At 33.4% G+C, this 24,608-nt stretch overlaps 1 protein-coding gene across 1 annotated transcript in view; it reads left to right on the top strand.

Moving 5' to 3' along the window:
- LOC137405098 (cubilin-like) overlaps positions 1–24,065 on the top strand; it is a 34,665-nt gene extending 10,600 nt beyond the window's left edge. Inside the window, exons 3-11 of the mRNA XM_068091322.1 lie at positions 2,456–2,833; positions 7,461–7,508; positions 10,995–11,369; positions 12,981–13,358; positions 15,780–15,984; positions 18,315–18,391; positions 22,973–23,023; positions 23,267–23,369; positions 23,699–24,065. Coding sequence (XP_067947423.1) covers positions 2,456–2,833; positions 7,461–7,508; positions 10,995–11,369; positions 12,981–13,358; positions 15,780–15,984; positions 18,315–18,391; positions 22,973–23,023; positions 23,267–23,369; positions 23,699–23,747 — 1,664 coding nt within the window. The 3' untranslated portion in view covers positions 23,748–24,065. The remainder of the gene's footprint in view (positions 1–2,455; positions 2,834–7,460; positions 7,509–10,994; positions 11,370–12,980; positions 13,359–15,779; positions 15,985–18,314; positions 18,392–22,972; positions 23,024–23,266; positions 23,370–23,698) is intronic.
- The last annotated feature ends 543 nt before the right edge of the window (positions 24,066–24,608 follow it).

Here is a 24,608-nt window from a genome sequence, read left to right as displayed (position 1 = left end):
GTTGTTTACATTCGGTTAGATAGCTATTGATCTAGTTAATTGCGGTGATGTCAAAATTAAAATTGTGGAGTTTTGAGTACAATATGTTATAATCTATTGTGTCAAAAGCTTTACTAAAAACTAGAAATATGCCAAAAACAAAATTTACCCTCGATTAATGATTTTAAAACATTGTTGGTAAATTTAATTAGTTCATCCTTGTTGCTGTGGTTTCTCCTAAAACCATATTGCTCATCGTTAAGCAGCAAATTACTCACAAAGTATTCCATAAACTGTTTATTTGCAGCTTTTTCAACTATCTTACTTAGCACTGGTAGCAAACTAATGGGTCTGTAATTAGAGCAAATTTTAATTGAATCTTTTTTAAACAAGGGTTTTACTTTAGCTATTTTCATTTTACGTGGTACTTGAGAAGTTGTTGAGCTGGAGTTTAAAATGTCAGTTATCACAGGAGCAATAGCTTCTGCCGTATCATTAACTAATTATGATTGAATGTTATCAAATCCGGTTGCTTTGGCTGGGTTAACCTTTTCTAGAAGTTTGATCACATCATTGATGCCGATTTGCGATAATTTGAAAGTTAGACTTTTAGTTGATATCCTTTGTGTTAGCTCTCCTGGATTATGGTTGAACTTTTTAAAATTTTGTGCCAGAGACAGACCACTAGAAGTAAAATAGTTATTAAAGGTGTTGGCTATATCAATCTCTGTAGTCAATACTTTTTCATTGCATATTATAGATTTTGGGGCTGCTGATGATTTAGTTTAGCCAATCCCATTATTTAAGATTTTCCAGAGGCGTTTAGGCCGTGAATCACCTTTTATTAGGGATTGCAAATAGTTTGATTTGGCATTGCGGAGCTCCATGGTTATTTGAGTCCTTAATTTTTTATATCAAGTTTTTAAGTTTGAGTTAAGTGGTGAGTTGAGTGTTTGAGAGTAGAGGTAGTCTCGCTTCAAAATAAGATTGTATATATTACCTGAAATTCAAGGTTTTCTATTAGTTGATGATGAGTCTTGGGGATTACTGTATGGGAATATTGTAGTCTCACCAGAAAATTATGAGCTACTATGTGAGTGATCGAAATTATGGTCAATTTGAAAAAGGTAACGTTGATGACAGTAACTTTAAATGTGATTAATCTGAGTAAAACTTTGTGAGGTAGAACCCCCATCACTGACTAACTGCTAGAGTCCACTCGCACCAGGCATTCATGCTATAACAACACCGAAGGTCTTGCAAACTGTAAACTGATGCACGTGACTCAAGCTTACTGCGGGTTAAAAAGGATACAATTGACTTGAACAAAGGGAAAGATAATTTCTTCTATAGTTGAGTCTGAGAAATGAGCACGATAATACGCAATCTTTATACTCTTTATTAGTTTTAGTCAAGTAATTATCTTTTAGATAACTGTTTTCTACATCAGTACATATAAATAGATAAATAGTATATAATCTGTAATATTATTATCACCAAGTTATCACCTGATGAGATAGATCTAAATTTATTTTAAACAAACTTTTATCTGTTAACTAACAGTTGAGTGCTTTTTATATTTTACAGTATAATATAGTATAATTCACTTTACACTTAACGTATTTAGTGCTTATTTTTATTATTCTGTATAAAATTAATGTTTCTAACAATAATAAATATTATATGTACATAAAATGTGTAATATATATGCATAGGTGTATATATTGGTGTATGTATGGGTGTATGCATAATGCAGATACATCCATATGTATATGGATATGATTGACAGTGTTTTTATGCAATTAGTGAGAGTATGAAAGCTTAACAACCTGTAGATGTTAATGCGCAATTCTCAGAATCTGAGGCTCATTATATTTTGCTACATTGATCTCAGGATAAAAAGTTCATGTTGGGATATCTAGGTTTTATAATTTAAAACTCCCTCTTAAATGAATAATTGTGGTTTTTAAAAGTTCGTCGCATTTTGACGATATATTTAGCAACCTAAAATGCAATGACTGCATAGAAAAGACTGAACTAAAGAAAAGGAGGTTTTTGATTTTAGACAGATGATCTCCGTGCATTCTAAATACACATCATACATACATGTATACGTTCTAAATGGCCTTAATGCTGATAAGCTCACTGTGTTTTTAGACATTTGCTGTTTAAAATACTCAGATTATATCTCCATCTATCTGACCATCCATTGCATTCCTACTTCTTGAGAAAATCCACTGCACTTTATACCAGACACCAACACTTTGCCAATTCGTATTATAGATTAGCATTAACCAAAATGAGCTTTTTTTTTCCAGCACCTAATGTATCATTTTATTTAACTATTTTATTTCATTTTATATTTTGTTGCAAACTTTAATTTGCTTTGAAAGGCACTCACCAGTGATTGACCAGTTCATAACTGCCTATTTATACTATTGTGGTACTCTACATAAATTTGTATCTCTTTCTGCAGCGGTTCTCCCCATAGACATTGGCGGTATTTATGATAGAAGAGCTTTAGCCATAACTCCTTTGTACATCTCTACCCATAAGAACTATCCGCAAAAGTACAACAACAACCTTAACTCAGCGCTTACCTTGACTGGCATTTCACAAGACTCCCTCATTAGATTGAGATTCGCTGCTAGAAGCGGTATTGCCCTAGAGAAGAGCTGTCATGATTATTTAAATATTACTGGAGTGAGTGGATATGACAGCAACACAGTACAGATCTGTGGTACTGAGGCTTCTCAACCAATGCTTTACCTTCAGCCAATCGAAGAAAGTCTAACATTTACATTCGTCACAGACTACAGTGAGGGTTATGCAGGGTTTGTCATGGAATATTCCGGTAAGTTTCTGTCTTCATTCAACTTTGCAATTACTTGTATCAAATCTGAAATTCAAGATAATTATAAATATTGATTTGCCAGAATTAAATTAGTAATATTGATCTGCTATATATTTATAATATTGAATTACCATATATTTTAATGCTATTAATCTACTATTGAACCACAAACAATGGGATTAGTAGTTTGAGCCCTGCTTAGCGCCGATTTGATAAAAAACTCTCAGCAAGCTTTCCATCCTAAATTGCTGAGTCATTCGGATCTAGACCATAACTTGCAGGCCTCATGTACCTCCCTTAAAACGTGGGCGCATTAAAGACCCACCTCTGTATTTTGGACATTGGCAAGTGAAATGGCTACCTGGCTCTGTCAGACTGGACATGTTGCAAAAATTTATCTCTTCGAGTTAATCTGACAGTTTCAGAAGAAGCTCTTGATGAGTGTGAGGACCACTGAAGCTAGCTTATAAAAACTAGTCGTGGCGGTGTGTTTCTCTACCATAGAACATGAGAACACTACCAAGCATTGTCACTACATGACCCAAGCATGCCATTAAATTACTATTGATCTACTATATTAATAATGCTGATTTACTATATGTTAATAATATTTATTTAGTATATATTAGTAATATTGGTCTACTATAAATTAATAATATTCATGTATTACATATTATTAATGTTGATCTATTATATATTAATAATATTGATCTACTTTAAATGAATAATTTTGATTTACTCTATATTAGTAATATTGGTCTACTATAAATTAATAATATTCATGTATTACATATTATTAATGTTGATCTATTATATATTAATAATATTGATCTACTTTAAATAAATAATATTGATTTACTATATAATAATAAAATTCATTTAATATATATTAATTGTGTTGATTTAGTATATATTAATAACATTAATTTAATATATATTAGTAGAGCAGGAGGGCATCAAAAAGCTGTCAAAAAAGTGATTTATTCCTTTTGGAGGTGGGCTATGTGATAAGAGTGGCATCTAGATCAGAATTTTGAGCTGATTTCAAATATCTGGTTTCTACACCTCTCAGATTGTTCATTTTTGAGCAATTTAATTAATATATTATTTAAATTAAATAAGTATCTGTAATGTTTCATGTGCTTCTACCAACAATGTAATAATGAAAATAGCCTATAAATACTAAATAATTAGCAATAACCTGAGTTGGAATCAATTCTGATAACATTAAAATATTTATTCTTTAAATATTATAATATTAGAATTGTATTATATAATATTATGTGTTCTCAGTTTGGTTGATATTGTGGCAGCTTTATAGTTTGTCCTTGTTATTCCGCAACTCATATATCATTACAGATCTGCAAAACAAAATTAAAAGTATTTTTAAAGACTCAGACCATGTATATATAACATTTTAGTATACATATATTCATCATTAATGCTTATTATGTTGAACCGTTTACTTTACTATGCAAGTGAAATCGCAATTAGTCAGTCTTTTATACGGTGTGACACATATGTATTCTAATCAAACATGAAGCGCACCTTTGGTTACAATACCACTCAAATAATAACCTTCTAATTCACAGTCATCTGAGTCTTCTGCATCACTACTTTCATATCCATCCTCTTTATTTCTATTGCTACAGCAGCTGCTTCTGCACATGTCCGTACACTTGAGATCTGTATTGTTGCACTGACAGCGACGAGACTGGCACCCAGTTTTGCATCAACGAAACATGTCCACGAGCACATCAGGAGGTGCTGGTTGTTGTGTTATTCATCTAGCTTTAAGCTCTCCATCTTCCATAAACCATCCATGTTGCTGGGGGATGGGACATTGGTGATGATTTGCTTGGCTCTTCTCCATATCGCGGCCTGATAGGCAGCCTTAGATATATGAAGATTTAACTCATCTAGTGTGGGTGGTAGGTTTGGTTGTGATGTGTGATACGGTGAGCAGAAAATCTTATACCTTGCTTCATTAATGGAATTTGTCTCTTCACCATATAATCAGCATATGAATGTCTCAATAGATTATCTTATTGCACCATCAACTTCAAAACCTGTTTCCAATGATTTCAGTGTGTTACAGAATTCAAGGTTGTTCTTTAGCAGCTTGAAGAAAGTTATCTTCTCGTTGGAATAGAATGCGCTTACACTGTCATATCCACTTAGAGCATGGAGCCCGAGCAGTGCTTTGCATCGTTTGGATGTGAGGACAGTAGACAGACAGCCTGTTTACATATCTCAACTGCTTCTTACCACAGCAGTAAATGAGTTTTTGTGATGGCAGCTCATTCACTAGAGATAGACAGCTTAGGAAAACATCTGTGTCCTGGCACTTGACTAGAACTTTTGAGCTGGGTTTGTCTTCCATTATCTTTGCGATATGTGATAACATGCGCGTATCTGCTTCCTCGTGGTCTGGTGTCAAACTATCTATTTGGTTTACAGAGATTGATCCATCAAGGTTATAGCTGATCATGTGGCATTCTTGAGAAAAAGCTGTTACAAGATCTAGCTTCTGCTTCACAGTTGACTTCCTCCATGTATCCTTTAAAAATTTCACTAAAGCAGTCTTGTTTGAGCCATCTGCTGAAAATTCAGAAGTTCGGACTAAACACAGCAGCCTTCTGCCTTCCTTCCACACTTCTATGACTTCTCTCACCTCCTTTAATGCTGATATCAGGGTATGTGTCACAAACAAAATCCACACGAAATGTGTGATACACGCTTGCAATATTAACTATTCGTTGCAAAAGCTGACTTGCAACTATGCCAAAAGTTGGAGGAGCTTTCAGGGTCTGAATTTTGGCCATAGCATCAACCACAACAGCGTCAAAGACTGGTAGCTGATCCTGGTTAACATAGATTGATGGTTGATCATCAGCATCTTCCTCAACAGCAGCCATCAGAGCCGACTTGGCAGTCTTCGATATAGAGCCATCAGAGTTAGCCAGGGACCAGCTGATGTTGCCAAGAGAGAATGATAACAATTTTCTCAAATCCAAGTTACGCTGTTGGCTGATCACTAACAAATTCTCAAACAGTCTGTGCGAACACGCTAGGACTTTTTCTTTTGATTTTTTCTTAGCTGATGGTAATGTGGAGAAGGTTTTGAGCTTGTTTGACTTGATGGATGTATTGAAATCAATCTCTTGGGTGCTTAACCTCTTATGGACAAATTCTGAAAGCTGTTTCTCTCCTATAACATTTGCCATTTCAAGATCCTGCTTCACTTCAATGGAGACCTTTTCACCACTGGTAATATGTACTAGCTTGGTGGTTTGGAATGCAAACGGATTTATTCTTGCTGTTATGAGTCTTTCATGACTTCCCTCATTTCCTCATCAGCCTTCCATGCCTTTTCACGCATCTCATAACTTGCTGCATCCAAATCACCAGGTACTAGCATCTTCTTCATGTCTGTATGTACAGCTGTTCGTTCTGGGTGAGATAGAGTCCAGCATTGAGAGGCCGATGATTCCTGTTAAACCCTATGATTCTACCGTGAGAATTTGAGTCTCTTTTAACTGTTTGCTCAATAGATTGATCACAAGCGATAGAGCTGAATGGACAGTGATGTCGTGATTGATAAGTGAAATACCCCTTCTTCATAAGAGCCTCATACACCTTGCTAGGCCATACTTTCAGATTAGTCATCTCTGCATAGTACAGCATGCAATATCTAGCGTAGTTTGTGTGGTCATATGCAAAAAACCAAGGAAGGATCATACATGTAATTTATCTATAAATTTATGTCCAAATTGTAGACTATAACAAGTCATGTAAACTGCAAAGGGTTAGTTTTGCTGCTCACAAAATGTGCAGACAAAAATGAAATTGTTTTGTTTTCTCCCATCAAAGTACCATCATCATGGAGTAATCATCATGAATTTGTAAAGCTATAAATATCTGATCTCACCTTTTCTGCTGTATCACATTCTTTCTGTCTCTTCTCATGTCTTTTCTCAGCTCTTTCCATAACGAGTTTGTTACAATACTTTTTATAACAGGCATAATGACAAGAAGTCTGAACTCTCATCGAAGTTCTCAATGATTAGCAATTTTTGAGCAATTTCACATTGAATGCTCTCTTCTTCCAATATCAACCATCTGTTTGAATACTGTTTGGCTGTCTCATATTGAAGTTTAGTCACTCTGACTAGGGTTTCATTCACAGACTAATCAAGACAGTGAAACAAGCGGTCTTGCTGCATCCTTGGCATGGGTTAAGAAATGCTGAGAATTGACTCACTTAATCTCAAATAAAAGCATTTATTAATTTTTGAGATTATAAAATAGTTTTCTTTGTCTGATATGTAAGGTTTTCCAACCAAACTTGGAGTTGCCCCCTCCCATTTCGAAAATGCTCTCTAGCTCAAAAATGTGCAAACACATAGGTGTAGAAACATTATAATTGAATTCAGCATAATTTTGCTGACTATAAAACATCTTAGTTTGAGTAGCCCACCTTCTGAAGGAAAAGGCTGAAAGATAAGTTTATGTTCCTGCTCTACTATATACATTAACTTGGAACTACTGAAATACTACTTAAGAGAAGTTGGTTCAACATGCCATTTGAGTTATTTATACCTTTTTACACTTTCACTGATTTCAGAAGTCGAAGGTATACCAAGTGATGGGTACAATTCTGCTGCTGACCTCGGTATGTGCTTTCTTACTTTTTGATTAGAGCCTTATGCCTATGGATTATACATGAATAGCTTGAACTTGTTAAAGATGGAGTGTTCTACATTTTAGTGTAGAGACATCAGTCTTAGTGTAGAGGTCTCTCGTGTAGAGAGTCTAGTATAAAAGTCTCAGGGTTTCTACATTAGAGTGTAGAGACCCTAAACACTACTGTTTAAAAGAATACTCTACTGTTTAAAGCCGACATCTACTATAGTTGGTCATTGTAAGAACAGATAGTTACAAAGTTTTTCATGATGATAGTCCTGATTAAACTTCAACCTAGTCAGTAGAGTGATATTGAGCTTTGTTGTCATGTGGGGTGGTACATTTTAATTTGTCTTATAGTACCGATTTGTTAAATTTCGACAACTTACTGATGCTCTAAGTTATAAAAAATAAAATGTCATGCGAACATCAACATAAGCACCATGCAGTTTACATTGATGAAGATCAGTGCGATTTTTCTTGGTAAAAAGAAGCAAGTCATCTGCTTTCAACCAATTCTGGTGTCAACAAGACAGCAGGTGCAATAAAAAGAAGACAGAAATCTCTTTAGTTTATTTAACATGCTTGGGAGTACTAAAAATTGGTGTTGACAATACTAGCAATATATATGTTAACCATATATATCTTACCAACATATATGTTAACAATATATATATTAAATGTATATGTGTTAATTCTATATATGTTAACTATATATGCTAACAAAATATATGTCAACTATATATATATGTATCGCAAAGTTTGTTTGTACTTCCGTTTGACTGGCTATAGCTATTGAAGTAGCTTTCTAATCTAATTAGGCAACTTTCTAATCCAGACGCATTACCTCTGAGCTAGAACACCATAGTGATCTAGGATGTTTTAATATAACGGATACGCTATGCGCGTGCTAATTATTTTAGCCTTCAGCGTCGACGAGTTCCGATGCTTCTGCTCAGAACTATTTTGGGACCTGAGTATATGCAACGCGATGTTTATTCGTTTTTGTGTTAGAGCTAATTTATTCGGCCACACGATAATTATTCTCAAACTTAGAATTTGGCGATTTGTGAGTTATGAACTGATTATATACGTTAACAAAATATATACATCGCTAAACTTGCCATGGCGAGTTATCTGTATCCGTTATACGGTATATCCGGTATCCTTGAAAATAGATATATATATATCAATTTAATATATAATCTAGACAATATATGTACAGTCAAACATGGATAACTCGTCCACGGATAGCTCGAACACATGGTTAATTCGAACATTTCCTTTGGTCCGTTCCCACGTAATGATAAATTGCTATAGATAACTCGAACTCAACACTGTTAATTCGAACTGTTTTTTTGCCCAACAGCTACCGAAACGGTTGTTTTCGCTTTAGAAAATCGCTTTATTCAAAGCCATAGAGGTAAACTTCATCTTTTCGTAATTCATAAGCGTCGTTATTACCACCATCGGCAAAATATTTTTGTCAACGACTTTTCTAAAAGTTTGGTGAAATTTGATTTATACTGCGATACGATGAATAGCACGGGCTAGCCGGGTCACGCGCGCAAGAATTTTCGCCACGCACATACAAAACAAAAATCGCATGTTGTTTTGTATGTGCGTGGCGAAAATCCTTGAGTGCGTGACTCGGCTAGCCCGTGATGAATAGTTTTCCGACGTTGATTCCGTGTTGAATCAACGTCGGAATGTTGAATGTTTAAAACGTCTTAAAAAATGTTGTAATTAAACGTATACGTTGTCTGAGCTACAAAAAACTATTCATCGTTTGACCTAAACACAGAATACGCGTGTACATTCAATAAGTATCTATTAAAAAAGCGTGAGTGATATAGAATGTACCGTAAAACCTCGTAAAACTTCTAATTGAACTGCCTCGGAGTGTTGCTCTTAACGAATCCCAGGTAAAGTAAGGTAATCTGCATGAACTTCAAGAAAAAACGGCAAAATTGATCGTGGGTAAAACCCCAAAAGAAAAAAATGTCTTTTCTTTTGAGCATTTCAACAACGATCAAGTTTTGCCAATGTCAATCTGAAAAACGTCCTGGCAATAACATCACCTCAAACAACAAACCGATCTCAAGTGATAAAAAAATCTCTATACTTTTTCATGAAAACGTTTTAAACTTTACATTAGAAGCATTTAATTTGAAACAAGCCATTTGCGCTTTTGATTTATATTATAGTTTGTATATGTACATGTATCTACTAATAAATAAGTAAATATATGGACTTGTGACAGTGCTCTGATAACTTGAATGCTCTGATAATTCGAACACTTTTGCTCGGTCCCTTGAAGTTCGAGTTATCCATGTTTGACTGTATATATATATATATATTGTCTAACAAATTCTATTAAGCTCGTGTGACTTATTTAGTAAGATGTCGGGCTGGTCAACGGGAGGTTCTGAGATCTATCTTCTGCTTTATGAATTCTTTGTTCGAAGATCTTAATAGCTATAGATGTACATATACAACGACTGATGACCAACCTTGAGAAATATATATATACAGTGAAACGCGGATAACTCGCCCTCGGCTAACTCAAAAACACGGTTAACTCAACGTATTTGTTTGGTCCGTTCCCACGCAATGATAACTGACTTTAAATAACTCGACCGAAACTCTGTTAACTCGAACAGTTTGTTGCCAAACGGCTACTGAGACGGTTGTTACTATCACTTCAGAATATCACTTTATTCCAAGCCATAGAGATAAACATCAACTTTTAGTAGTTCTTAGGCCTCGTTATTACCAACATCGGCAAACATTTTCATTAACGACTTTTCTAAAGGTTTGCAAAAATCAAATTTTACCAATCATCCGCTTAGCGATGGCAAGAAAAGCGAGGTAAAATTTGGATAAATTTAAAGTAAAATCGGCAAAATTGATAATGGGTTTTTAATAGTAAAGCAGTTTTGTAATGACTGACTTACTGCAAAATTGATCTTGGTTAAGACGCTCGGTAGAAAAATGCGTATGTATTTTTTCTGAGCGTTTTAACCGCGATCAAGTTTTGCCAATTTTAATCTGAGAACGTCCTGGCAGTCACATCACCTAAAACAACAAACAAATCTCAAGTGATAGAAAAATATCTATACTTTCTGATTAAAAATATTTAAAACTTCACACGAGAGACCCTTTAACTTGCAACAAGCAATCTATGCTTTTGATTTATATATAGTTTGTATATGTACATGTATCTACTGATAAATACGTGCACTTATGGCTGTCCTGATAACTTGAACGCTCTAATAACTCGAACACTTTTGCTCGGTCCCTTGAAGTTTAAGTTATCCGAGTTTCACTGTATATATACATATATACAGTATATATGTTAACAATATACATGTTAACTATTTATGCGTTAATAGTATACTTATTGACAATATACATGTTAACTGTAGCCCTGTAAACCAGTGTGACAATAACAAACGAGTCTCTTGTTACGCAGAGGTGATTCCCATAGAACAAGGTCGCAACTCCCACAGTGCAGCTCCTTCGAGACGCCTCATTCACATTGTTACCCATAAAGGCTACCCAATCTTACCATATGGCAGCAACATCAATTGTTCTCTCACACTGACTGGTTTGTCAGCTTACCCTCTCTACAGATTTGACTTGACAGCAAGGTCAGGGATTGAGTTGGACAGCAACTGCAGCGACTTTCTCGACGTGCCAGGTATCGCAAGTCATGGAAGGTTAAAAATCTGTGGAAGTGATTTGGAAGATTTGACATACTATGTAACTCCCAGTACAGACACTATGTCTTTCTGGTTTATTACAAGCCAAGAACAAACCTATCAAGGAGTTCTGCTTGTTTACTCAGGTAAGAATCACTGTTACAGGGCATCCAAAATAGCTTACTATGCACATGTATAACCTTTCTTGAAAACGAGTACGATACAAAAAAAGCGCAGTGAAAGAAGCACAAAATGAAAACAAAAAATTTATTCTAAAAATGCAAACATCTATTTAAAAAAATCTTACTTGGCCATTGTGTGTGTGAGTGAGTTTTTGTGTGAGTTTGAGGGCGTGGCATGTGTGTGGCATGTGTGTGGCATGTGGCATGTGGCATGTGTGGCGTGTGTGTGTGCGTGCATGCGCGTGTGTGTGTGAGCGTGTATGCATGTGCATGCGTATGGGTGTGCGTGTTACTCATCATGAATGCTAACCCTTACTACATTTTTGCCCAAACTTTATGCGCATGTGCTCCATGCTTTTCACTAAGCCGCCAAAATATTTCATTTCAAACGTTTTTCTGGCTATTGAGAAGCATCCTTTTGAACACCCACCTGATTAGAAACTCAAAAATGCACTTTCACTTGCCTTGCTTTCAATGAACGCACGTAATTCATTGACAACTTTTAACAAGTTTTTTAACCAAGCTAGGCAGATAGACAATACACTATAGGTACAGTTGCGGCTAGATAGGGGTGTTTACGTAAGTATAGGTGTGTTTTCATGACAAATTTTGTTCTATTTGAAGCAAAAGCAAAAAAACCTAGTTTAAGATTTCTGTAAAAAACATTTTTGGCCACAAAGTCAAAAGTAGCAAAATTGTATTAAAATTGAATTGTAATACAATTGAATTGTAATACATGGCTTTTGACATGCAACAGATCTGATAATGATTCATTTGGGCAAGTTTAATGCGTAATTGTTTGTATGGCAAAAAAAGAAATGCTAGCTATTGTTTACTTTTGTAACAAGCTTTTAAACAGGGTGTATTCAAAAATAGAAGCGTAATAATTAAATTCTATGTTTGCATAGCACACAGAATGTATAGCAAAAAAGTAAAATGCATTAAAAGAATATCGCAAAGAGCATTTGAAAAGTTTAGTGGATGACGAGGCCCAAGTACACTACAAAACCAAGGGCTATAAGTTGGCATATATAAGAGTTTGAAAATTTATTATTACATTTTCAATCATTTTATTGCCAAGGTCATCTGTAAATGTTTTCTATTAAAACACATCAGCTTTAAGATTATTATATTTTTAGATCATATTCAAATTTGATGCGAAGTTTATTCAAAAGGAAAAAACTCTAAATTCTCAAAACTATCAAGAGTTCATACCAAAATGACAGTAATAGATTTCCTAAAGGTATAAAATTTCAATCCAGCTACTGCTCAAAATAAACTTTTTATCTAAAAATGATTCAACTCGGGTTTGTTTGTCGTTAGCATGACTTCTTTTGAAAGGTTTCCTATCAACCCTTTTGTTTGTTTTATACTAAACTATAATCTCATTCACATTTCTAACAAATAAAGGTTCTTTGTGTTTTTTACTTTGTATATATTGTACTGTATCATTGATTGGCATATTGGATGCCTTTCATGGCTTCTGGTAGCGAGTGTCAAACTAAAGACCTGCCTCTTACTAACTACTTTACCACGGTGCTCCTCTTCCTTCTTTAGCTGATCTTATTTTTCTAGCTGTGCTCCCCATATATTTGGAAAAGAACTTCAACCGTAAAGTCTCATCACAAGGTGTTAGCTACATCGCGACTCACAAGCTCTACCCAGACTATTACGATGATAATATCAACTCCGCTTTGACCATAACTGATATCCCACCAAAGTCTCAAATCAGACTAGATTTTACAGCTCAAGCCGAAATAGCCTTAGAGTACATGTGCCTTGACTATGTGAACATCACTGGAGTGAGCGGATATGCGCATACCACAGTACAGATCTGTGGTAGTGAGGCTCTTCAATTGACGCTTTACTTGAACCCAATAGGCGAGAGTCTGACCTTCATATTTTTTACCGATTACCAAGAAATCTACCATGGATTCGTCATGGAATATTCCGGTAAGAGACACTGAGTATAGAGAGAGAGAAAGAGATAGAAAGAAAAAGAGAGAGAGGAGAGAGAGAGAGAGAGAGAGAGAGAAAGAGAGAGAGAGAGAGAGAGAGAGAGAGAGAAAGAGAAAGAAAGAGAGGGAGAGAGAGAGGGAGAGAGAGAGGGAGAGAGAGAAAGGGAGAGAGAGAGAGAAAGAAAGAGAGAGAGAGAAAGAGAGAGAGAGAGAGAGGGAGAGAGAGAAAGACAGAGAGAGAGAGAGAGAGAGAGAGAGAGAGAGAAAGAGAGAGAGAGGGAGAGAGAGAAAGAGAGAGAGAGAGAGAGAGAGAGAGAGAGAGAGAAAGAGAGGGAGCGAGAGAGAGAGAGAGAAAAAGAGAGAAAGGAGAGAGATAATAACAGTGCGAGTGTTTCTTACTATAGTAGATGTGATGCCTTTAGGTATTATAAAAGGTTCTAAAGAGTTTTGAGTACTTCTTGACCTTATGACCTTGTTGGAGATACTGAACTTGGCAAGTAGCATATACAGTTATACCTCGCCATATGAGCTTAACGTGTTCTGGGACTGAGCTCATATGTTGTTTTTCTTGTATCTCAAGGCATTATTTCTTTAATAAATGAATTAAATACAAGTTAATCTGTTCCTATACTATGAAAAACCACCTGAAACAAAATATTACGTAAGATAACGCTTTTTTAAATGTTGTAATTCAGTACCTACGCTCATAAAGTAATAAATATCCATTTAGTGGTTATGATCTGCATTAAAATTTAACATTACCATGTACAAAGCTTTGCAGAGCACTTCCCTTAGAGACAGACATCGTGGCTAATTGCGGTGTGAGAGAGACTTGGCTTTGGTATACTAAACCTTTGTGATGCTGCGTAGCATAGCAGTATCATTGAAATTAACTTGAATGAACTTAGCTAAGCACACACTTAAAGCTAAATTTAACCTTTTGCTAAACTCGAATTCAACTTCGCTTTCTTTGCAGTTTATAACATCTGTTTCCATCTTAGCGCTTTTTGTCTCTCTTTCACTATAATTTTTAGCTGGCATTCGTAAAAATTTTTGTAAACTGATTTGATCTCCAACTGAGCGATGTTGTTTACAAAAATGATCTCTCGCATACTTGGCTATTTAGTGACCATCTAAAACCAATTCGTATGCTCATATCTCAACTGTTTCTCGCATATCAAAACAGAAATTTGCTCAAAACTTTGTTCGTATCTTGATTTTCTTGTTCGTCGGGGCACTCATATATCAAGGTATATGTACAGATCATTTTAGTTTTACCTGATGAATGGTAACAACCATGAAACTTTAAGTAGTAAACAGTTTTAAAAGTTTTCAGTTCTTAATATATATATATACAAAATACCTAAGATATATATATATATATATAAATAAATATATATAAATATATATATATATTGTGTATATCATACTAGAGATATATATATATATAAATATATATATATATATATATATATACATATATATATAGTGTATATCGTACACCAAATATATATTTTTATGTGTATCATATAAATATATATCTTGTGTGTATTGACATACAGTATTTATGCGATGTACAGTATATATACAATATGCATGCCATACATATGTACTGTATATATAAAATATACACAATATACAATATATATATTGTATATATATTTTGTGTATTGTTTATAATACATATATATAGTATATATATCGTATATATATACATATATATTGTATATATCATATATATACCTTATGTATATGTATATATGAGAGATATATATCTTATATGTATGCATCTTGTATATATATATTGTATATATACATCTTATATATATTTATATATATATTTCATAAATATATATATATTGTATACATATATCTCATATATCTCATATATATATATATATATATCTACATATATTCTCATATCTTAATGCAATATTTTCTATATAAAATAACTGAATACTAGTTAATCTGTTCCCATACTATGAAATACCACCTAAAACAGGATATTACGATAGAAAAAACATGTTTTTAATTGTTTTAATTCACCACTTATACTCAAAATTAACAAATACCTATTTAATGGTTACGATCTGCAATAAAATGTGACACTATTATTTACAAAACTGTATGCAGTTTTTACTTTTAAAACAGACTATAGCGACTAAAGAAGGTGTGAGACAGGCTTGACAGCAACAAGTTTGAGAAAGAGTGCAAAATAACTCAGGTGAAGTGTGCAATAGCCCAAAAAGGTGTAAAATAATCTACAGAGAGTGTGCGATAGCCTGAATAGTGTTGAATCAACTTAGCATGTGTACCAGTTCTATAGTAGCTAATAATCTTCATCAACTTCTAACAGATACAGTTTTATTGATGACAGTCTAACTTACATTGGAAGCTGTATAAATCTCTGTTCTAGTGATTTCACAACCAGACACTACAGAGCTAGTGAGCACGGAAGTTGTAACTTTTGAGTCATCTCCCCTTATCTCGATAGATCCAACAGCATCAGCAACTTCTATAGAGGGGACATCGGTTGCTCTCATTGCAGTTGTCTGCGCTCTCGTAATCATCATCATTGTTCTGGTTGTCATTCTGGTGAAAAACAGAAGAAAATCAGCTCTGTAAGTACCTGACTAGCTTTTCCTGTTTAATTCTCAATGAGTCTAAAACCACCATAATGTGATGGAATCGGACAAATGTAGAATAGCTAATCCTTTTCCAAGAAAAGGTTAGTAGGCTAAGCAAAAACATCACGATTTATCACATAAAAGCTTCAATTTTGTCACGCTTGTATAATTTTGTATAATTTAGTGCTAGGAGCTCGTAGTGTTGTAAAAGAAACTGAGAAGTCCTCCTAACTATGCAATACATTAAATCTCGATCAACAACAGGCTTGTGTTCAAGAGTATTATATGTACATTTACATATACAGTAAGACTTCTAATTGAACGCCTCCCTCTAATTGAACGCCACCTCCATTTGACCCTTTTTTTGACAATCTTTGATCTTTATGAACTCATAATATCAAGGGACCAGTAGAAAAGTTTACACAAAATCGTATTGATAATGTTGTTCATATTAATCACAATAAATTCTCTTGTTGTCAAACTCCAAAGCTTTAAGCATTTTTTTCAATAAACCTTGGAAAGTAACAGCATTGAGATAATTAATTATTGTGTCAGACTAATTGTAGTTCCTTGTTTAGTTTTGATAATTTGAAGTACATGTGTGCAAAAATAATAGAAGTATGTGAACTTTTAGGCCAAAGGTTAAGTTTAGCGAGCAAAACCTTTACGTGTTGCATTTGTGCTAAATGCATCGAGTAAAAGTTTCGTTCTGCCAAAAAATTGTTTGGACGCTAATATCGACTAGTTCAGTATTGCAGAAAACAAATTGAGGTCAGAAAACAAAGGTATTGGACTGCCAACATTTTTTTCTATAAAAAGCAACAATCAGAATGCAGCTACCCAAGCAAACGATGCAAATATTGTTGTTTTAAAAACGTAAATTTTTGTTTCTGATTGTAATATAAGTATGTTTCATTTATGTCACTTGTTCATGAATATTTATTGGCAGCATGCATTATAGATTATCATTATATAACTTATAAATTTGCAGATTTATAGCATACTACTTGATAGCATCATTGCGGTAATCTCATCTTACAATTGATCGACGCTCGTAACTCCTCTTCTATTGCACATAAAAAACTAGTTTTGGCTGCAAATTATAGCAAACATTAATGAGTGCAATGAGCTTTAATGCAACATTGGTAAATATATATATATATATATATATATATATATATATATATATATATATATAAATATTTATATATATATTTACCAATGTTGCATTAAAGCTCATTGCACTCATTAATATGTTTGCTATAATTTGCAGCCAAAACTAGCTTTTTATGTGCAATAGAAGAGGTGTTACAAGTGTCGATCAATTTATTTTTTATTATATATATATATAATAATATATAGATCAATTTATTTTTTATTATATATATAATAAAAATATGTCTTCAACTTTAGAATGAAATAAAAATTGAAAGCTCCAACAATTTGCAATGCAGGACGCAAGCTATAACTTCATTGCAAGTTAACTGCAGGCAATAGATATTAACTGTTAGATATATTTATCGGTTTCTTAATGCATATTTTTAAAAGATCGTTGAGAAATTGAAGGTAAGTTGGCAGATTTATTGCAGCCAAAAAGTTTAAAAATCACACTACTGAAAAAAGATGGCGAAATATGGGTCTCATATCTTTTCCTCCTAAATTTTCTTGTGGGTTTTTTGGATATTTTACCTTCGCATTGTCAGGCTAATTTTATCTTCCCAAAATTCGGATGAGCTATTTGAAAAATACAATGCTAGCCTTTATTGAATTACCCCTCCAATTGACCTCCACTTTAGAAGATGGTGAAAAATAGAGTGCCATGGCTTTCAAAAGAAGTTTTACGGTGTTAATGTATAGTACTCACTCATATATAGGCAGGATATGTATTTTGCTTATATAAAAGATATACAAGCAAGAAACACAACCAAGGTGCTCTGCTTGTCTTCTGAGCTGACCTCCTTATATATGGTCACATCGTGCTGTGAATTCGCCCCATTCTGAGTTGTGTTATCCTCTAGCTAAAAGTCTTAGTGTTTAGCCAGAGTTGAGCCAAGATTCAGCCTAGATACAAGGCCGGCTGGCCCTATCCACAGAATCAAGAGTTAGGAAAAGTTTCATTGTGTTTTGTTTTGCAATTAAGGAGGTTTGGAATTTTTTATTGGCCATAGAGTAAGTTTTAAATGACCCTGAGTGTACTGTTAAGTAGATATTTAGAGAACTTGTGCTATGATTCTATGATAAAAATGATTGCATACTGACATACAGTACAGCAGTGAGTAGCCATTACATTGCAACTTTGTAACTTCTACTGTCTCTACTTGAAGGTCAGCCTCCAAGGCCATGTCTGTTGCATTACCAGAGGTTAACTCACCACCAAAGGTTGAGCAAAGGAACATAGATAGTAAGTTCTTTTAAACTCCAGCTGAGTTCTGTCAAACATAGACATATGAAGTTAATCTGTTCAGATATCGCTTCACTCGTTAGAATCCTCATATCCTGAAATAAAGATATTGGAGCAAAATATTATAAGAATGCGCTAGCATTGTTTTAATTCAACCTAGATCTGAAAAGCTTCAATAGGGACTTCAAGTAATCAAATACAGCGCTAAAAATATATTATGAGACATATAATATAATATGTAATATATTATAATATATTATTCAAAAGTAAAATAGAAGTTTGGAAGTGTAAGCTAAGTAATGTATGGATACAGTGGTAGAGCAAGTGATATACAATACATATGTAACGGAACTTGCTCTAACTCACTTTAACTTACTTTAGATATAGTTAAAATTAACTATATTATGGAGTGCCATTTGTAAAAATTTGTGATATCCACACTATAAAAACATTTTTAGTATATCAGTTTACATGTTTAATATGTGAAGATTCATGTTTAGTATGCTAACTTACATATTTAGTATGCCAACTTACATGTTTAGTATGTGAAGATTCGTGTTTAGTGTGTCAGTTCACATGTTTTTATGGCAAGGTTCACGTTTAGTATGCTAATTTACATGTTTAGTATGTGAAGATTGGTGTTTAGTATGTCAAAATTCATATTTGAAATGCTAACTTTAATGTTTTGTATCGCGAAACGCGCATGTTCGCTATTCCGCTGCGATCCTGTTTGATATGCCAATACGCATGTTTGTTATTCAACTTTTATTTTATATGCGATCTCCTTTTTATTACATTTCGAAGAAATGCTCCTAAGTCAATCGCACCCTTTTTACGAGTAGCCCGTGGCCCATCGATAAATAGTTGGCAAACTTGGAGAATTCCTCATAACTATTTAACTTCCAATAACATCTAATAACTAACTTCTTCAATATACTATAAAAAAGGTCGTTGAAGAAATCTACGTCGTTGTTACTACAAAACAGAACAGTAACCTACAATACTCACTTGCTGTGATTAAAAATCACATATAGAAAGTGGAGTCTTAATAGAATCTTGACTCTTACCTTTTTTCAAAGTCAAGCAACTTTCGAATTTGAAAGAATTTTCTATTAAACGAGTGTGGCAAAGCTAGCTTCGGATGTACGCAAGTGAGGAAATCTCGCTATAGTGTCTTTGCTCCCCAGGGTTATTGATTGAAATTCTCCAAGTTTGCCAACTATTCATCGATGGGCCGCGGGCTACGTGTAAAACAGGGCGCGATTGACTTAGGAGCATTTCATCGAAATGTAATAAAAAGGAGATCGCATATAAAATAAAAGTTGAATAACAAACATGCGTATTGGCATACCAAACAGGATCGCAGCGGAATAGCGAACATGCGCGTTTCGCAATACAAAACATTAAAGTTAGCATACCAAACATGAATTTTCACATACTAAACACCAGTCTTCACATACTAAACATGAAAATTAGCATACTAAACATGAATCTTGCCATATAAAACATGTGAACTGACATACTAAACACGAATTTTCACATACTAAACATGTAAGTTGGCATACTAAATATGTAAGTTAGCATACTAAACATAAATCTTCACATATTAAACATGTAAACTTACATACTAAAAAAGTTTTTATATTGTGGATATCACAAAATTTTACAAATGGCACTCCATACTATATTTATATGTTTTTTTATTATTGTTACATTTTATTTATAGTTTTGGTGTTTTGACTTTTACTTGCAGAAGTGTAGTGCTCTGAGAAAGTTCAGGCATCACATGTTAAAAATTACTTGAGATGTCGAGGCAAATACTTGCTCAAATTTCAACAGGTGTTTTGAAATACTTGTAAGTAAGGGTTTGACTGTACTCATAAGTAAAGGTTTGACTGTAGTCACAAGTACAGGTTTGAGTGTACTCATAAGTAGAGGCTTGACTGTACTAACGAGTAAAAGTTTGCCTGTACTCATAAGTGGAGGTTTGACTGTACTCAAATGTAGAAGTTTGCCAGCAATCATAAGTATAGGTTTGACTATAGTCATATGCAGAGGCTTGCTTGTACTCATAAGTAGAGGTTTGACTGTAGTCACATGCAGAGGCTTGCCTGTACCCATAAGTAGAGATTTGACTGTACATATACGTAAAGGCTTGAATGTACTTACATTGTATATGTAGAGGCTTGGCTGTACTCATACGTATAGGTTTGAATGTACTCATAAGCAGAGATTTGACTATACTCATAAGCAGAGATTTGACTGTATTCATATGTAGAAGTTTGACTGTACTGTTAAGTAGAGGTTTGACCACACTCACAATTAGAAGTTTGACTGTACTCACAAGTGGGGGTTAAATTGTAGGACTATTTAGTGATAACCTACGCTATTGGTTTTGGAATGTAATTAATCATTCAAAAATCAATTCATGCAGTCAGAAGGTTTTAATGAAAAAAACTGTCAGAGTGACATTCCAATGATCAGAACCCACAAGCCTTGTTCGTTTCTTAAAACGCTTTAGGTCATGACCCTCACAATGTATAATAACTAGAGGAGAAACAGAACAAGTTCATGTAAGTTCTAGTAGAAAAAAAAACAGTGAGCTGAATGGAAACACTTTTATCTCTCTTTTGTATAATTATCTTTTTATATGAAGGGATTAAACTTTTTAAACATTCCTTTTACAGTGACAGTCACCCTGCAACCATTTATGCTGAATGTACTTTCATTTTAGATAATTTAACAAAAGCTAACATCATCGGCGATTGGAATATTTGAGAAAATCTTATTTCTCATGGTTCGATTTCAGTTTTGTTAGATTTGGTTTGGACAAATTCCAAAGTTATTTAGAATTAAATTTGAAAACAAAGAACCTAAATTTGGTAGGTTTTTTTTTAAATGGATTTACAGAGTATTTTTTGATGCACTTGTTTTAATAGATAGCTGTGTTCAAAGGTAGGAGTAAAGGTTAGATCAAGGGTCTATAGCCTTGGCCCAGTCAATCCAAAGTTTTAAATAATATATGTTTATAAAACATTACTTCCCAAAGTAATTTGAGAATAATATAATATATATAATAATATATATTATTATATATATTTTATAGTTTTGCTATTTCTCATACTTGGGTTTTTGAAGATTTGCATAATACATATAATATAAAGATTTTTAAACCAATCAAGTATAAAAGCTACATAATATAATTACAGTTTTTATTATAATAAAAGTTGTGTCTGTCTGTCTGTCTGTTTGTTCATAGCTATGAATGAAGGTTAAAAAAAGATTGCACTATTTTGGATTCAAACTCATGACATTCACCTTAGCAGCTGAGCGCTAAGCTAGGGTGTTAGGCTGCCCTAATAGAATCAGAACAATTGTGCACATTGTTATAACACCCGGCCAGCACTTACAGTCTATCAAGACTACTGAACTACCAGGGTACTAGTAATAAAACAAGTTGATAACCAAAAAGTATTCTTGTAAAAATCAGAAAAGTTGTACTATAGCCTTGGGATTAAATGGCGCTAAGGGTGTGTCAGAGAGGGTAGAATTAAAAAATACGAAGCTAGTCTAACTTATGCTACGTAAACTTTAAAATATAACAACATTTTTATACATTTCCGTTTCCACATATGATACCTTTAAATTTTATCTGCTATTATCATAGATACTCTATTTTCACTTCTTTCAGTCCTTACATGCATCTCTTCATTCTTACTTAGTTACCTGCAATAGCTCCTAAACAAATTTAGAGATTTTTGCAAAGCATTAAGTTAATGATCTTTGTTCAAGTTTATAATAATTTTTTTGTAGTATTTTTAAACAAAGTATACTCTATTTTTTGGCACATTTACCATTATCTGTGGTTCTTTTAGTATTTATCATTTTGTAACTACAAAGGAAAAGAATAAATCCCTGCTTAATATTGTTGAAATTTTGTGTAAACTATGTGAAGAACAGAATACATATGGGCAAATAATAAATCAAGATTAGGATTTATTTTTTCATGATTTACTGCATATAATATTCCATGAAAGTATTCTTATTTTACAAATTATAATAATATAATCATTATAATTTACAAACCTACAACAATAATTAAAACTATATAATATTATATTTATAAATTATATTATAATAAAAAGCCCACTATGTTAAGAAACTCCAGATGTTGTAGATTGCATCTACATGTACTTTGAATCTTATGACAAATATTTACTCAAATGTATGTAGATGAATTAGCATGATAAAGTGATTTTAAGTGTGCCCTAATTTTAGTAAACTTTAAATTTTAGCTTATTTTACCAAAAAATGACTCAAAATAGCTGCTGAAAAGTTTGAGATGTAACAGAAAGTTGTGGTAAAATTTTAATTTAGTACAGTAAATTATTTTAAAACATTTGATAATTATAATTTGATAATTAATTATGGACAATTTCATGGGGAGTCTGAATTTTCCTTCTCTTATTAAAGACATAAAGTAAGCAGCTGTATTAACAAGTCTTTATATTTAAAATTCCATCTAGAATAAATTTTGAAATCGTGTTATAATTGCTGGTAACTGTCATCTCTTTATTATAGGAGACAGGGAAAACTTGGAGTTATCCCCTAATAAATACAGTCAACGAGGAGGTAGGTATTTGAAAATAAGAACACCTGTATGATATTGTTGCTGATAGCTCCTAGTAAAATGACAGGCATGAACAAGTGGCTATATTAATTGTTTAGTAGTAGGAGTTGTGTTAAACTCCATCCCTAAATGCTGGAGAACTAGAAAATTTTTCCAGTTTTCAGCCAATTTTGTCGTGAACATCAATTTCTGAGGTGCAGAAACTTTGTTAAAATTACTGTTTGATTAATGATGCTTCAATTTAGTCCAAAGACCAGATAAGGAGACAAAACAGAGAGCAAACAAGTTTGTAAGACGTCCAGTGCACAGCATTGATCAGGAATACACCAACGCCTCATATGTAGAAAGGTAAGCAATCGTTTACATGTCTCCAAACCTGATAATATGGAACCACTCTAGTTCATTTAACTTATTTACCTTTGGCCAAACTCAGTAAATAAAAGGCTTTGGCTTCAATCATTAAAAATATTTTCTAGATAGGAATAAAAAATACAAAGTCTATATGACATGCAAAGCGAGTACCTCAATGGAGAAGTATAAATTGTGAAATGCATCAGAGTTTATGTCATCCAATAAGGCCACTGCTAATCAACCAGATTAATTTGCTGATTTGCTATTAAACTGCAGGTAGACACATGTAGCCGCAGGGAAATGTGATATGAATATGGATTTTTTAGGGTCAATAACCAGGATGACTCAGAGATCTACGAAGATATCTCTGACTGAAGATTTTTGTAATCGAATGTGTTAATATTTTAATCTTCTAGAGATTCTGTAACGAGACTTTGTCAACCACCAATCATTACTTGAGATTATTTTGACTTGTTCCATATTTTACTGCTTCTTGTCTGTTATATTATTTTCCAATAACACTAGACAGAGTTCAGCATGCTTGTGGAGATAATATTCTGTTTTTTTTTCAATATTAGCCAGAGAAAAACAGCTTTGCGTTTGTATATTTACTTTGAATAGGAAGTTTTATCATTGCCAGTTGATTATCAGTTAGCTTGTTGCAATGAAATAAACTGACCAATATGCTTTTAATCACATCTCTTGGTTTCAGGAGTTATTTAGAAATTACTTGTTGATAGAATAAAAGGCTGTCTGATGCAGGATTGTTAAATTATTTTCAGAAAGTTGTGGTACTTCATTCTTACGAATGAAACAGCACGTATTGGGTTGTCTATGCTTATAATGAAAATACACTTCACTACTACATCACTATAATACTTGTATATATGTATGCTATAAAGAGGATACATCTTACTACTTCATCAGTGTACTTGTATGTCTATGTTATAAAGAGGATACATCTCACTACTACATCAATATAATTGGATGTCTATGTAATAAAGAGGATATATCTCACTACTACATCAATATACTTGTATGTCTACGTTATAAAGAGGATACATCTCACTACTACATCAATATAATTGGATGTCTATGTTATAAAAAGGATACATTTCACTACTACATGTACATCAATATAACTATATGTCTATGTTACATATCAACAAATAATTTGACCTTCCACTATCTGATTTTTCACTATCTAAACAGCAACTGATCAAAACACAAAAGGCT

The sequence above is a fragment of the Watersipora subatra genome, chromosome 9 (assembly GCF_963576615.1).
Source record: "Watersipora subatra chromosome 9, tzWatSuba1.1, whole genome shotgun sequence".
Classification (NCBI taxonomy): domain Eukaryota; kingdom Metazoa; phylum Bryozoa; class Gymnolaemata; order Cheilostomatida; family Watersiporidae; genus Watersipora; species Watersipora subatra.
Note: the sequence above shows the minus strand (reverse complement) of the source record. Positions and strands in the feature narration are given on the sequence as shown.